This window comes from Chelonoidis abingdonii, chromosome 1 (genome assembly GCF_003597395.2).
Source record: "Chelonoidis abingdonii isolate Lonesome George chromosome 1, CheloAbing_2.0, whole genome shotgun sequence".
Lineage (NCBI taxonomy): Eukaryota > Metazoa > Chordata > Testudines > Testudinidae > Chelonoidis > Chelonoidis abingdonii.
In genome coordinates this window covers 348,404,528-348,420,240 of record NC_133769.1, presented here as the reverse complement: position 1 = coordinate 348,420,240, position 15,713 = coordinate 348,404,528, and the positions used below count along the sequence as shown (strand labels likewise).

Below are 15,713 nucleotides of genomic sequence, written 5' to 3'. Positions count from 1 at the left end.
TGTCCATTCTCTTTCCATCGTTGTGCCTCCAGCACTGCATACAGGGCAGTGGTTCAGCTGTCCCATGTTTTTCTCTTAGCATCCTAGGTTTTAAAACTCAACCTTGGGGCAGGGCTAAGCAAGATTCCCCCTTCTCCGCACTTTGGGACAAATATTATTTTGGGGTTCTGCTCCCTGAATCAGAACCACCAAGCAAACTCCTTTTCTCTTTCCCTCCACATCATGACAAAGCAGGGCTGTATAAGACAACCTGAACACCCAGAGTTGCTCCATCTGTGTGGAGACCTACCCAGCAGCTGAACCAGGCACACTTTGCCCAAGGGCACCAGGAGAAAGGCCTAAGAAATCCCCCCACTTCAGCCAAGTCTCCTCTGTAGATACCTCTCTAAACTCAGTATAATCTTTTATTGTGCTTGGGACTTGACAACACAAACCATCCTCTGCAATCAGGGATTTCTCAGGAGTATGTCCAACCCCACTGTCTTGGTCCAGTGCTCTTCAAAGGGGATAAGCTCTAGAGTTTCCTTCCATACACATCAGTGGGTAATAGTCATTTGCATAGAACTCTGGCATGCTCTCCCCTTCTTCCCAGAGGAAGATACGGGCTCTTACAGGAATACACTCCTGTTGTAATTTTAACAAAGCAAAGGAGGGACACACAGAACTCTTACACCTTCTACCTTCTATATTTCTTCTTCGAAAGATAAAGTAAAAAATCCACAATGGAAACAGAAGAAAATGGAAAAGAAAAGATAAAAAGCATGCCACATTTCCTCACCATATCCATCAGGCCCTGCAATTGGCACTTTCTCAGGTTCATCTTTGGAAATTGCCCTAGCATTATAAAACCCTTCTGTTCAGTCTGTCCTTTACGACAAGGGTGTTCATGAAAGTTTTAATGATAATATTAGCCAGGCTAATTCTGTCTAGAAAGTCACATGTGCCTATTCCGAGCTAGTACTGTTTTAAGAGCACCATGACAAAAAGCCAGCAACCCAAAAGATCCTCTCCATTCTTCAGGAACATGGGTCTCTGATCAGCTAAAAAAAAAAAAAAGAAATCCCTGATTTCCTCACAGGTGATTACATAGTTAGGTTTCAAAACAGATACAAGGAAGGTGGCCAGTCTTTCAAATACAGAAAAGTCTTCTTCAGCAAGATGCAGGTGTTAATCTACAAGGAGTGTCTGAGTTTCACCCATCTACATTTACATGCAGCTCCTGTGTCTTCTTGGTCACCTCACCTGCAAGACTACACAAGAATATACAAAAATCACATCTCCAGTTTGACAGTTTCCCTAGTCTGCATCTGTGGCAGGCCTGTGGTTGAAACAAGAAGCCTATGTGATGATAGAATTCTACCATCAGAGTCAAAATCCCTGCTTCCTGACTGTGGATGCCAGCTCCTCACCATGAAGGAGCACGCTTGGGGAACCACAGTACACAGTTATCAGAGACAAAGTCAGACTCTCTAGAACATCAGCTTCCTAGAGATAAAAATGGTCAGCCTGTCCGTCCTTCATTTCAGGGGCTACCTGAGAAAGGGGCCATTTCCTGGTTGAGTCAGATAAGATGATGTAGAAATTAGCAAGGGAACACCAGTAGCTTTGAGTTCTAATTGCCAGAATGAGGCAGGTTCTTTTGTGGGCAGGAGGTTTTCTAGCTTTCAGATTGATACACATGAAGAGGATATAGAATGCAAGAATGGACTGGCTAAGCCATCAGCAGACATGTAACTGAGAATAGCCCCTAATCCAAGAAGCATTCCAGTTGATGCCAAATAGCACACCTTCCCCCTGGCTCTATTTACAGCCAGTCAAGAAATGCAACTGAAGCTCATCTTCACCAAGGGAACGGAAGCCCTGGCTCACAGGTGTCCCAGTTCAGCTTCCCTACACCTCCTCCTGCTCCTTACTATACTAAGAAGAGTGGCTCAAAAGATGAAAGAGGAAGCAGCCATCATTTTCATCATCCCAAGTTGGCAAAGAAGCCTGTGCTGCTAAGATCTCATAGGGCTGTTGCATAGGTCTCTGCTTTGTCCTCTCAATAGACAGGATCTTTTATACCAGGGCCAAACCCTAAATAAACTGGGATAGTCCTCTAAGGTGTTAGGTTAACCCTTGACCTTATGAAGATCTTCCACCTTCTTGGTTTATGCAAGAGGTTGGAAAATATTCTGTTACCATTGCCAAGGTAGAAAGATCAGGCACAGGAAACCAGCTGTTCCAGGACCATAGCAAAGTGCTTTCCCCCCACCTTTAGTGGTTTACCTTAATAGAACTGAACACTTGAGGCAGATGTCATCCTTGCTTGTCTCCTTTCATCCTAAATTCCTCTTCCTGAAAGCTTCTAAATATTCTGTAGCTATGTATGTAACTGCATCGCTGAAGCTTACACAGCTGCAAATAAAATACTTGCAGATGGGATTGAAGCCCTCTAAGTAATTTCCACAGCAACAGCATGAGGAGCCACCACAAAGGAAATCTGTAAAGCTGCCACCTCCTTATCCATCTCCTGAAAGCATCCTTTGGAAGGAAGTTGGTCCAAGCACTGGTCACAAAATAATTTAATTCCACTAATTTGTAGGAAAGGCAAGAGTTCTATTTCTTCTGTCTTACTTTATCCCTCCTTTCCTAGTATTGTTTCTGCATTGCATTCTACATCCCTGAAGTCTCGGATTAGGAAGAAGCAGGTTCCAGAAGCAAAAACTTGGTATGATTTTGTTTCTGGGAAACACCTGTTCCCCATTCTGTCCCATTTGAGGAAATTCCTGTGGGTGCATCTATCTTTGCCTCCTTGAAGTCCATGTATGTGGTGAATACATTTGTACAAGCTGTTACAATTAAGAATTTATAGATTCATAGATTCATAGACTCTAGGACTGGAAGGGACCTCGAGAGGTCATTGAGTCCAGTCCCCTGCCTTCATGGCAGGACCAAATACTGTTTAGACCATCCCTGATAGACATTTATCTAACCTACTCTTAAATATTCAGAGAGGGAGATTCCATACCCTCCCTAGGCATTTATTCCAGTGTTTAACTACCTGACCAAGTTAGGAACTTTTCTTAATGTCCAACCTAAATTCTCACTTTGCTGGCAGTTCTTAGCCCATTGCTTCTTCTTCTATCCTTAGAAGAGGCTAAGGTGAAACAAGTTTTCTCCCTCCTCCTGATGCACCCTTTTACATAACCTGAAAACTGCTATCATATTTCTCCTCTCAATCTTCTTTTTCCAAATAAATAAACGCCATGTTCTTTCACCTTCCTTCATCGGTCCATGTTCTCAAAGACCTTTAATCATTCTGTTCTCTTCTGGACCCTTCTCACAATTTCTCCACATTTTTCTTGAAATGCGGTGCCCAGAACTGGACAACGAATACTCCAGTTGAGGCCTCACCAGTGCAGAAGTAGAGCGAAGAATGACTTCTCGTGAGTCTTGTTTACAACAACCTGTTAATGCATCCAGAATCATTTTGCTTTTTTTTGCAGCAAGTATCACACTTTGACTCATTTAGCTTGTGTCCACTATGACGCCCTAGATCTCTTTCTGCCAATACTCCTTCCTAGACAGTCTTTTCCCATTCTGATGTGTGAAACTGCATTATTTTCTCCTACAGTGGAGCACTTTGCCTTTGTCTTTATTGACTTCATCTGGGTTTTACCTCAGACCATTTGCCAATTTGGTCCAGATCATTTTGGAATTTTGATCCTGGTCGCTGCAAAGCAGTTTGCATCCCTCCAGTTTTGGTAATCGTCCGCAAACTTAAATACGCAGTTACTTCCTATGCCAACATCTTAAGTCTGATGAAGATATTGAACCAAGCCGGTCCCAAAAACAGACCCCTGCGGAACCCCACTTGTTCTCCTTCCCAGCAGGATTGGGAGCATTAATAACTACTCTCTGAGGACAGTTTCCAGCCAGTTATGCCCCAACCTTATAAGTAGCCCCATCCTAAAATTGTATTTGCCTAGTTTATCGATAAGGATATCATGGCGAAGACCATATTCAAAAATGCCTTACTAAAGTCCCGGTATACCACATCCACCCGCTTCTCCTTACCAACAAGGCTCGTTATCCTATCCAGAAAAGCTATCAGATGGTTTGACACGATTGTTCTTTACAAATCCATGCTGGATATTCTCTATCACCTTACCACCTTCAATGTTTGCAGATGAATTTCTTTAATTACTTGTTCCATTATTTTCCCTGGCACAGAAGTTAAACCAACTGGTTCTGTAGTTTCCTGGGTTGTTTTTATTTCCCTTTTTTATAGATGGCCTATATTTGCCCTTTTCCAGTTTCTGAATCTCTCCCGTCTCCCATGACTTTCCGAAGATAATAGCTAGAGGCTCAGATACCTCTTCTACTAACTCCTTGAGTATTTTGGATGCATTTCATCAGGCCCTGGTGACTTGCAGGCATCTAACTTTTCTAAGTGATTTTTAACTTGCTCTTTTTTTATTTTATCTTCTAAACCTACCCCCTTCCCATAAGCATTCACTATGTTATGGCTAATTTACTAGTAAGTCTTCAACATTTCCATACACTTTTGGAAACACTAACCTGGTGAGGGATTGTTTGAAGTGTGGCTTAGCCCTGGAACTCTCAGACACAAGTTTGACTAGCCTCTGGTGTATGCTAGAAGAGAGCCGCAACCCAACCATCTCAGACTGAGAGGTCATTCCCCTAAATGAAATAATCAAGTGACAAATTCTCTGTTGTATTTAGTATCAGCTGTAGACAAATTACCCATAAATATGGCCCTCAATCCGAACAGAGATTGGGCTGATAACAAACCTCACCCTAAAATGCAGACCCAGTTCTTTGACCTAGACTTTCCTCAGTAACACACTATTTAATACAAAAGTGAACCATGGAAGATCAACACAGCCCAGCCCCTGCTAATTGGTTGGAGGGACAGAAGAGAGAGAGAGAAGGAGAGAAATATAATTTTGGAAGGTCACATGAGAGCCTATACTATTAATCCAATTGAATTAAGTTTCTTAATTTTAGGGAAGGTATTATGGAGTTAGTCAAAGTTGTCTGTGACTCATAGAGCAGGTAGAGATAGGTGTTATTGGTGGCACAGTGTTGAACAATTTGCATTGTCCTCATCCTAAACGTTATACATAGCAAGCAAGAAAAGGGCATTTAAAAACGTGCATTGCTAATCTCTCAGTTTTAACTTCTTGGAAGTTTAAAGGCAGCGTTTCCTTGGAACTGTGTGCTGATAACATATGGTTTTTGATTGCTCATTAAGATAGTTATTAAGCATTTTGTATTAAAGTCTTTCATTTTATTTCTCACAGTTATCAGTATGAAACATTCTCTTTGAAAAGTGCAGACTATCCCAAGGCTAGCTTCGTTTCAGCCCAGGTTTCCTTGCAACCATCTACAAACTCGCTTCTTCAAACAAATTTTTTTTTTCCCAGAGTTGATTTTTTTTTTCATGCAGTATTTCCCAAGTAAATCAATTAAAAACATTAATTGGGAGATGACCTCTCTCTTTTTTTAGGTTAACTTAAAAAATATCCTCAAACATATGATCTTATAGTTTTCAAATAACTTAGTATCTCCATAACTTTAATTAAATGTCAAGAGCAATTATGCTTTCACTAGCAATTAAAAACTGTTAAGTATATATAACTGCTGGGAACCGTAAATGGTTTGGCTGTGCAGAAAGGGGGCAGGGAACGAGAGTGCTTCTCTTCTTTGTAAATCACAGCACACCAAATTGCAGTGTTTTAATGGAGGGCCACGTTGTGCCTGATAGGCTCAGTTCCCTGGTGGCGCAGTGCAAGAGACAGGTCCCTCTGGATCTCCCAATGTGCAGAGGGAGTTCAATGACTGCCCCACAGCTTCAGATGGTGCCCCAAACTCCCACACTGTGCATCTAACAGTTGCAGATCAGGGTGAGGCCCTGCCTGCTCCTCTCCCTAGCCTTTTTTGTGTATCAGGATATGAGAGGAAGGAGTAACAGTAGCCCCCAGCCTCCCAAAAATGGTTTACGTTTCACCGGAACAAAGCAGCCATTCAATAAAATTACTGGACAAAAACAAAATTAATCAATGGAATGAAATCTCTCAACTATAGACCTGATCGCTAGAGAGACTAAGAACCTCCTGAAACATTTTAAACACCCACTGAAATGAATGGGAATCAAAGGCACTCCACACCTCACAGGATCAGGCCTTTAGAAAATATAGCTCCTGGAATGATACTGACATTTAATTAAAATAGCACAAGAGTTCTTTCCCCATCTAGTCTTATTCCTCCTCCCTCTCCTCATGCTCCAGAAAATCTATGAGTTGGAATTATAATAAACTTCTCTTTATAGCTGAGTAGGGTGACCAGAAGGTAAATTTGGAGGTAATGGGCACCTGTATAAGACAAATTCCCAAATATTGGGACTGTCCCTATAAAATTGGGACATCTGATCTCTCTGAGTTGGGGGGAAGCACAGCAGCAGTAAGTTCAATCCTACTTTTTGCACAATGAGCAGTTCTAACTTATGAACTGTAGCTGTGGTAGAATATTCTTGGTAACCCTTTAATCTTTGGTTGTTTATGGCTTTCCCTTATTCTTTTGTTGATTTTTTTTTCTACTCTGTGAGCTGCTGCAATATTTTTTGCACTGCTGTAGGTAATTTGGTTTAGCAGGACAATTGTGTATTTGGAACAATTCTGATGTAAGATGCAGAGAGAAGTTTTAGAGGTTTATTTTGATTTGGTTTTTTTTTTGTTATCTTCCCTGTCAACTCTGTTTAATTATTTCTGAGAGAGACTTATTATTTGGCCTCTTCTGACAAATATTTACATATCCTTGAAATTTGCATTACATTCTTTTTTCCAAATATGTAACAAGCCGTACTTATTTTAAAGGACCAGTCTAGTCCTTGCGCCCATTGACATAAAATTTGCAGAATTGAACCCCCTTAAAAAGAATTTCTTAAACCAAAACTTATGCTTGTTCATTACAGGAATTACAAGGACACATATCTTGTGGGTTTAAAACCCCTAAAGTATTTTTTTAAATGCAATTAATTATGCTTCACTTAAATATATTGTTGAAGCTTTTGTTTTCAGGGCATTTTTCTAACATCTGTTTTACAGTGTACAAAACTGTGCTTTAAAATACAAATTATATTAGAACAAAAAGTATCACTAAAATTCACTGGGTTATGCACAAAGAAGGCCCTAAACGTGGTTGTCAGTAAACAGATACACCTACCCCTAGACAGGTTTTTATGGAAAGTTTCCAGAGATCGCTGATTGAATTGTGTTTTTGTGAACGATTAGGAGGGAATTTCGATAGTTCTTTCGACACTGAGAAGGGCGTGGGCACTATTGTCATTGCAAAGCCCTTGGATGCAGAGCAGAGGTCAATATATAACATGACTGTGGAGGTCACCGATGGAACAAATGTTGCAACCACTCAGGTACAAGATCGCCTTCTTTGTGTGCAAGTTTTTCATTTGTTTGTGGAATTTGTGCAATTTTATAAAATAACTGTGCCATCTGAATTAAAAGAACATCCTATGCGAGCCAAATTAAATGATTTGGCATTTGGTGAATATTTTGAAGCATGTTTCCACTTGTTTAATACTTAGAAAAGCGGCATTTCTTCTGATCTTCATGTTCATGTTGAACCAAGATTCTGTCCTAGGACTGAGGGTTTCCATTTCAGATGGGAGCTAGGCACATATGTTGACAGCACAGATTTGTATTACACAACATGGTACATCATCTTACAATAGTGATTCTGCAGTTTTTGCAGATGTTACTGTAGAATACTGTGGATTATTTTCTGTTTCTTTTCTTTTTTTTTCAAATGAAGTTCATACCTCTCAACCTACCCATGCCTAAATGTGGCATAATGTATAGCAAAGACCCAAAATGAGGGGCAGACAAAAATTATTCAGGCAGGAAACTTGTGCTGTGGAATTCCTTCCTTTCCTGTCAATGACTGTCTAACTTCAATTCTACATTTCTTTATTTCTGATGTCAGTAATTTGCAACAATACAAGTAAGGGGATGAATTTGTGTGGAGCATAGACAACTTTGGAACTAAAAGGAGAGATGTCCCTCAAAGTGAGGTACAGTAGAGAGGTATGGACTAGTTAGTGCCTTGACTCCTAACTCAGCATAAGAGTGAAGTGTGCATGAAGCAGGCACCTAATACTGTTAGGATGAAATTTACATCCATGGAATGTACAGGGCCTCCCAGATTAAAGGTGGCCTGCAGAGGAAATGAAAACAAAGTGAGAGGGGATATCCTTGTGGACCGAAGAATTGAGCCAAGGAGGAAAAGCGGAGTAGAAACTAGACTAACAGGTGATGCTGGTGGTAGAAGGTCTGTGCACAACGGGGTAAAGAATGTCACTGACGCCAAACGCCAAAAATTAAAATGTCTGTACACTAATGCGAGGAGCCTAGGTAACAAGATGGAGAACTCGACTACTGGGATCAGCGAATAAACACAGAATATTGATAGGTATAACAGAAACGGGGAATAGTAATCATGACTGGATGTACAGTATTGAAGGCTAGTGCTGTTTAGGAAAGACAGGAAAAGGGCAAGTGGTGAGTGAATTGTACATAGGTGAGTAATGTAATGAATAAGAAGTGTGATGGATGGATAACGAGTCTGCTGACAAAATAACTGAGGTAAAAAAGCTACAGAGCTCCTGAGATAGTTTGGGTGGGCTACAGACACCGGATGCTGATTTGATTATGGAGAGAACCCTTTTTCTTCAATGAATAAACACAAGGGAAATGTGTGATCAAGGGAACTTCAATTCCAGATATAGACTGAGGACAAGTGCTTGCAAGAATAATAGCTCAGATTTTTCGGATGTGACGCTGGATATTTCTTCACCAATGTAGTTGAAGTCACGACGAAGGGGATCCATTTTTAGATTTGGTTTTGGTGACAGTGCAGACTCGTAGAAGATGGTGGTAGGGAACCTGTGTTCGAGTTGATCATGAGCTGATTGCGTTCAACTAGATGGAAGGATAAACAAGGTTAGAACTGGAATTAGGTTGTGACTTCCAGGTAATGTTAAAATTAAGAAATAGTTGGGAGGATTGGACGAGAACTGGATTTAAATGCGGAGGCTGGAATTACTTTAAGTCGCAGGCTGCGAAACTGCTGGACGCTCATCCGAAAGTGGGAGAAACCACTAGGATTGTGGCTAGTGATGCAAGCACTTCAGAGAGGAATTAGAAAAAGCAAAAGACTTAAGGGAGTGGAAGAACAGGCGGATTGCAAGGTAAGCTACTTATGAGTCAGACTTATGTAGGATCAAGTAAAAGCAAAGCCTGTTTCAGAGACCATTGCAAAGGAATACCAAATCAATATAAAGGTTTACAGCCAATAAAAGAGAAAACAACGAAAGAATGGGGCCGTTATACACTGGATGAATGAGAAGGGTTAAGTGATACACTAGCATCCAATATCTAATAAGTTACTTTGCTCATCTTTTATAGAATATGAGATTCTAGAGATATGGTGGGATGGAAGACGAATGAGGATTATGGAGTGGATATTACCGCATCTGAGGTAGAGCCAAACTTGAACGCTTAATGGACACAAATCGGAGGGCCCGGACAATCTCCACCAAGATATTAAAGAATCAGCGCATAAATTGCGAGCCTACAGAATTTTAACAATCGTATAAACCGGGGTTTACGTACACTGGAGAATTGCTACTATTCCTAGCTTCAAGAAAGGAAAAAAAAGTATCGGAACTTACCTTAGCTTACTCTTATATTAGGTCTGGAAAAAATTAAATGAAAGATAGTTAAGACATGAATCAATGGTACTTGGCGAATTCAACATGATTTACTAAAGGTTAATCATCCAAACCAACCTGATCTCCTTCTTTAGAAGACGTTACTAGACAAGGAAAGCGTAGATCTAATTTCCCCTGATTCATAGGCGTTGGACACGGCCCTATGGGAACTGTTATTATAATGAAAAGATGGATGAATATGAAAGTTGTAAGGATAAAACTGGTTATAAGGGGACTCCACTTCGTACTGAAGTAACGTCACGGAGGAGGTACTATGGATCCCTCAAGGATCGTTTTGGGGACGATCTTATTTAACCTTTTTATTACGACTTACACAAAGAGAATTACTAATAAAGTTTTCTGAGACACAAACTGGTATTGCTAACACGGAAGAAGACCGGATACTATTACAGGAAGATCGGAGACCTTTAAACTGGATATTAATAGATTTAAAAATAGTGAAAAGTTCAGTCATCATAGGATTAATAATAAGAATTTATATATCATGGGACGCATCATTAACAAAGAGAGGACGACCTGGTACTGTATCGCAATTCTATGACGCCAATGCATATGCCTTAAAAAACAAAATGCTTGGGGTTAGGTCCACAGGCATGGTATTCCACAAGATAAGAGTGTGTCTTTATATAAGCGCTTGAACCCACCTGGAATATTGTGTGCATTCTTGGTCCCAGTTTAAGAGAATGATTCAAACAACAGGTTCGAGACGCGCTACTAGATATCGAGAATGAAAACCTGCCTATATGAAAGGACTCAAAGAGCTTGCTTGTTTAGCCTTGCAAAAAGCTCAGGGATATGCTTGCTCTATATAAATATATCGGGTTAACTGTAGGGAGGAGAGAATATTAAGCTTAGTACTATGTAGCACAAGAATAGTACAAAACTATAAGAAGTTAGACTAAATAGATGAGTTTCTAAACCATTACGGATTTAGTCTAAACAGCCTTTTGAGGAGTAGTGGGGCAAAAACTATCTCTTTAAGACTAAGCTGATAAGTATATGAGGTGATATGAGGAATATTAATTTGGCCAAATGATCTGGATTATCAGCAAAAGTCTGCTCAATGGTCTGTGATGATGTTGACGGTATGGATCTGAGTATACTCAGAAATTCTTCCGGTGCTGCTGTGATCTTGCCCCCTCTCAGGTTAGCTATCGCCAATTTGGGCGGAAGAATTTACCTCCAGGCAGATTGCAGGCCTGAGTTGTATCGCCTTCCTCGCCGCTGGCATGGGGTCCTTGCTGTGATCTCTGCACTAGGTCTCAAACCACAATTGAAGGACTTCAATAACGCAGTCATGGGTTAGGGGTTGTTATAAAAGTGTATGGGTAGGGTTCTGTGGCCTGCTTTGTGCAGGAGGTCAGACTAGATGATCATATTGGTCCCTTCTGACCTACGAGTCTATGAGTCTATAAAACGTTGCATTTGTAATGTTGTTTGCTTCTTTATAATGCAAAAAGATGTCATGGTAGATTTATTTTTTGCTTTTTTATCATAACCGTTATCAGAAATGTCTGGTTTTGCTTAGATGAGTCATATATAGTTTGGGAACTCCCCGCCCATATTTGAAAGGATGATCAAAGTCTCAAACCTTCAAGAATTATGAGCTGTTTAACCTTCGCTATTTACAGTACTTCCAGTTTATACTTCTTGATTTATCTCCAGAGACTTCAGTGACAGTTAAACAGAAGCATTTCATACAAGCTTGTAGCTAGCAAATTGAATTTTTTACATATATTGGCTAATTCTTTATCCCAATCCTAAATATAACCATAATCTCTGTGGGCCAGACATGTCACATTACATGTCCAATGCAATCACTTACGCAGCCTCTGAGATTTGATTTAGATATTGAATAGTATGTTACTAAAATGCTTGATAAAGAACCAAAAAACAAAAACAAAACAGTTGCCCACAATGAAAATTGTACTTCATAGTGGGTGTCCACCTAAACCCATCATTTAATAGAGCATGGCCCAGTGGTTAGAACACTGGTCTTGGTAAGCTTCTTGGGGCAAGGACTGTCTTTTTGTTCTTCTGTTTATACAGTGCCTAGTATAGCATAGTCCTGGTCTGTGACTGGGACCCTTAGGTGCTACAGTAATACAAATAAGGAAAAATAATAATAAATAGTAGGTTGTGGGTGGGCTTGGCTCAAGTCCCTGCTCTGTCACAGGCTTCCTGTGTGACCTTGTGCAAATCACTTACCTTCTCTGTGCCTCAGTTTTCCATGTCTGAATCAGGGATAGTAGAACTTCCCTAAAGTCAGGATAAGTACATTAAATATTGTGAGATATTCAGACACTACAGTAATGGGCTATATAAGATATAGCATAACTATCGTTTCATGTGTGACATATAATCAACTCATTAACTAATTTTTTTCTGGAAGTTATGTTATCATATGTAAAAATAGGAATTAAAATCAGAAAGATTGTTTTCTTTTATAGAGTGTGAAATAATGTTAGAGATGAGAATTTATAACATAGGAAATACTGAATAGTGTTCCATATATTCATATTCTATAATTCTCATATATAAATTCATGTGAGATATTTTTATCATATTCAAAAGTTTGAATTTTCACATTTAAGTGATAAAAAGAGCTGAACTATGTTACTCACATTTGTTTATTTAACAAAATAAAGCCCATGTGCTAAGTCAAAAATATCTCATATAAAATAGTGATATAATCTACAGAGAGTTCTGGAGAGTACATTACACTGTCAGCATAGAACCACCAATCGTGCTATTAAACAATAACAGAATACTACATAGATCAATATTTTTAGATGTTTCCCACATTTTCAAAATTATTGATTTCAATTACAGCGCCGAATGCAAAGTGTACAGTGCTCACTTAATATTTATTTTTATTATAAATATATGCACTGTAAAAATAAAAGAAATAGTATTTTTCACTTAGTTTGATACATGTACTGTAGTATAATCTCTTTATCATGAAAGTTGAACATACATATGTAGAATTATGTACAAAAAATAACTGCCCTCAAAAATAAAACAGTGTAAAACTTTAGAGCCTACAAGCCCACTCAGTCCTACTTCTTCAGTCAATCGCTCAGACAAACAAGTTTGTTTATATTTGTAGGAGATAATGCTGCCTGCTTATTGTTCACAGTGTCACCAGAAAGTGAGAACTGGCATTTGTATGGCATGTTGTAGCCAGTGTTGCAAGATATTTACATGCCAGATGCATTAAAGATTCATATGTCCCTTCATGNAGTTAGGAGGAAACCTTGTTTACTCACAGCCGAGAAAACAAAAAAGACCCCGAGTATCCAAATTCCCGCCCCTGACTTTAAACAATCCAGTTCTTTGATTGGTCCTCTGGTCAGGTGTTTGGTTACCCTTTCCAGGTAAAAGAAACTTAACCCTTACCTTACCTATCTATTTATGACAGTTATAGATTAGTTTTGGTGGAGGCAAAAGAAAGAAGTTAAGAAACCCAAGAAGGCCTTAAAGCTTTCCACATAAATTAAAGGATGTTTGGTGGGGGAGTGAATGATGTCAAGTTACGGATCCATGCAGATTCATGAGTAAGACACTATTCGTGTTAATGTATTGTTCCCATTTACCATGTTGCCCCTTCATCAAGGCTGCAACTACCACTTTTTATGCCAGTAAAAATCTATTTTAATGCAGTCTTGCTATGATCCAAGCAAAGTGGCAGCAGTAGTTGTGAGGGAGGAATATTGATTTACTTTATATATTATTGGAGTGTGAGTATGAAGGTACCTGTTAGATTGATTAACTTCTGGGAAGGCTAAGCCAGGAACAAGCCATTGAGGGGGTTGTTTTTCCTCCACTTAATTCATCATTGCTGAAGGCAATGTGATAATTTATAAAAATCTGAAGTTGTACACCACTTCAGAGTTCATGAGAAATGTGATTCTTGCAGGTATTGCCTGCTCACTAGTCCTTGGGGGACATCTGCTGTCCCCACCCTTGAATGAAACCGTAAAGCCATGACCCTAGGACTCTGCTTTAGCTATAGGCCATAAGATTTAATCTGATGGAGAGTATATTGCCCTCAATTGAACAAAGAGGGGCTTCTGCTGGCACAGAATCAATTTAATGGTATGCTTTTCCCCACTCTCTTCTCAATATTGACCTGCCATGATGAAATGAGGTCAGGAATAGAGCTGGCCAGAAAATAGAAATCCCTCCTCATGAAAAATTTGGCATTTAAAAAAAAATTATCACAAACCAAGACAAAATGTCAATTTTTTTGCAAAAAGGTATTTGAAGAAAAAGATCATTTTAGGAGAACTAAAACAAATATTTAGTTTCCCAGCTGCCCACCTGGAAGTGTCTTGTCAATTTCACAAGAACCTTCCAGCCCAGCTGCTGGAGAAACAAAGAAACTGGATGCTCTGCCTTCCTGGCTCCCCTTACACTAAATCGCTGTTCACTATTCTAAAACACATGGAAAGGTACAGAGGAGTGGAGAATGATTGATTTGTGTCAACTCCAGTGCTACCAACTCTTGCAATTTTATTTGATGGTTTTTCTTAACGCCCCAGCTCTTGAAGTCGTGCTATTACATGAGAACATAAGAATAGCCATGCTGGGTCAGACCAGTGGTCCATCTAGCCCAGTATCCTGTCATCTGACAGTGGCCAGTGCCAGATTTCAGAGGAAAAGAACAGAATAGGACAATTATCGAGCTGTTGCCTAGTCCTGGCTTCTGGTAGTCAGACGTTTAGTGACATCTAGAGCACGGGGTTGTGTCCCTGACCATCTTGGCTAACAGCCATTGATGGACCTATCCTCCATGAAATTATCTAATTTTGTTTTGAACTCAGTTATAGTTTTGGCCTTCACAACATCCTCTAGCAACGAGTTCCATGGTTTGACTGTACACTATGTGAAGAAGTACTTATTTTGGTTATTTTAAACCTGCTGCCTGTTTATTTCATTGGATGACCTCTGCTTCTTGTGTTATGTGAAGGGGTAAATAGCACTTCCTTCTTCCCTTTCTCCACACCATTCATGGTACTGTAGACCTCTATCATATCCCACCTTAGTCATCTCTTTTCTAAGCTGAACAGTCCCAGTCTTTTTAATCTCGCCTCATATAGAAGCTGTTCTATACCCCTTCTCTGTATCTTTTCCAGATCTCATATATTGTTTTTGAAATTAGGCACCAAAACTGAACACAATATTCAAGTTGTGGATGTAGCATGGATTTATATAGTGGCATTACGATATTTTCTGTTTTACTGTATATCCTTTTTCTAATGGTTCCCAACATTCTGTTAGTTTTGTTTTGACTGCTACTGCACTTTGAGCAGATGTTTTCAGAGAACAATCCACTATGACTCAAGATCTCTTTCTTAGCGGTAACAGCTAATTTAGACCCTCATTTTGTATATATACTTATGATTATTTTTTCCAGTGAGCATTATTTTGCACTTATCAGTACTGAATTTCATCTGCTATTTTGTTGCCTAGTCAGTTTTGTGAGATTCCTTCGCAACTCTTCATGGTCAGATTTGGAGCTAACAATCTTGAGTAATTTAATATCATCTGCAGACTTCTCACCTCACTGTCTGCCCTCTTTCCAGATCATTTATGAATATTTTGCACTGCACAAGTCCCAGTACAGATTCCTGGTGACACCGCTAAGTACCTCTCGCCATTCTGAAAACTGTCCACTTATTCCTACACTTTTAACCAGTTACTGATCCATGAGACGACCTTCCCTCTTATCCCATGATGGCTTACTTTGTTTAAGAGCCTTTGTTGTGGGTTCTTGTAACAGCCATCTGAAAGTCCAAGTATGCTATATCAGCGGCATCATCTTTGTCCACATGTTTGTTGGCACCCTCAAAGAATTCTGAGAGATTGATGAGGCATGATTTCCCTTTACAAAAAC

General features: G+C 39.6%; 1 protein-coding gene across 1 annotated transcript in view; it reads left to right on the top strand.

Moving 5' to 3' along the window:
• Positions 1-15,713, top strand: part of FAT3 (FAT atypical cadherin 3) — a 518,717-nt gene that overhangs the window by 364,362 nt on the left and 138,642 nt on the right. Inside the window, 1 exon segment of the mRNA XM_075061745.1 lies at positions 7,299-7,438. Coding sequence (XP_074917846.1) covers positions 7,299-7,438 — 140 coding nt within the window.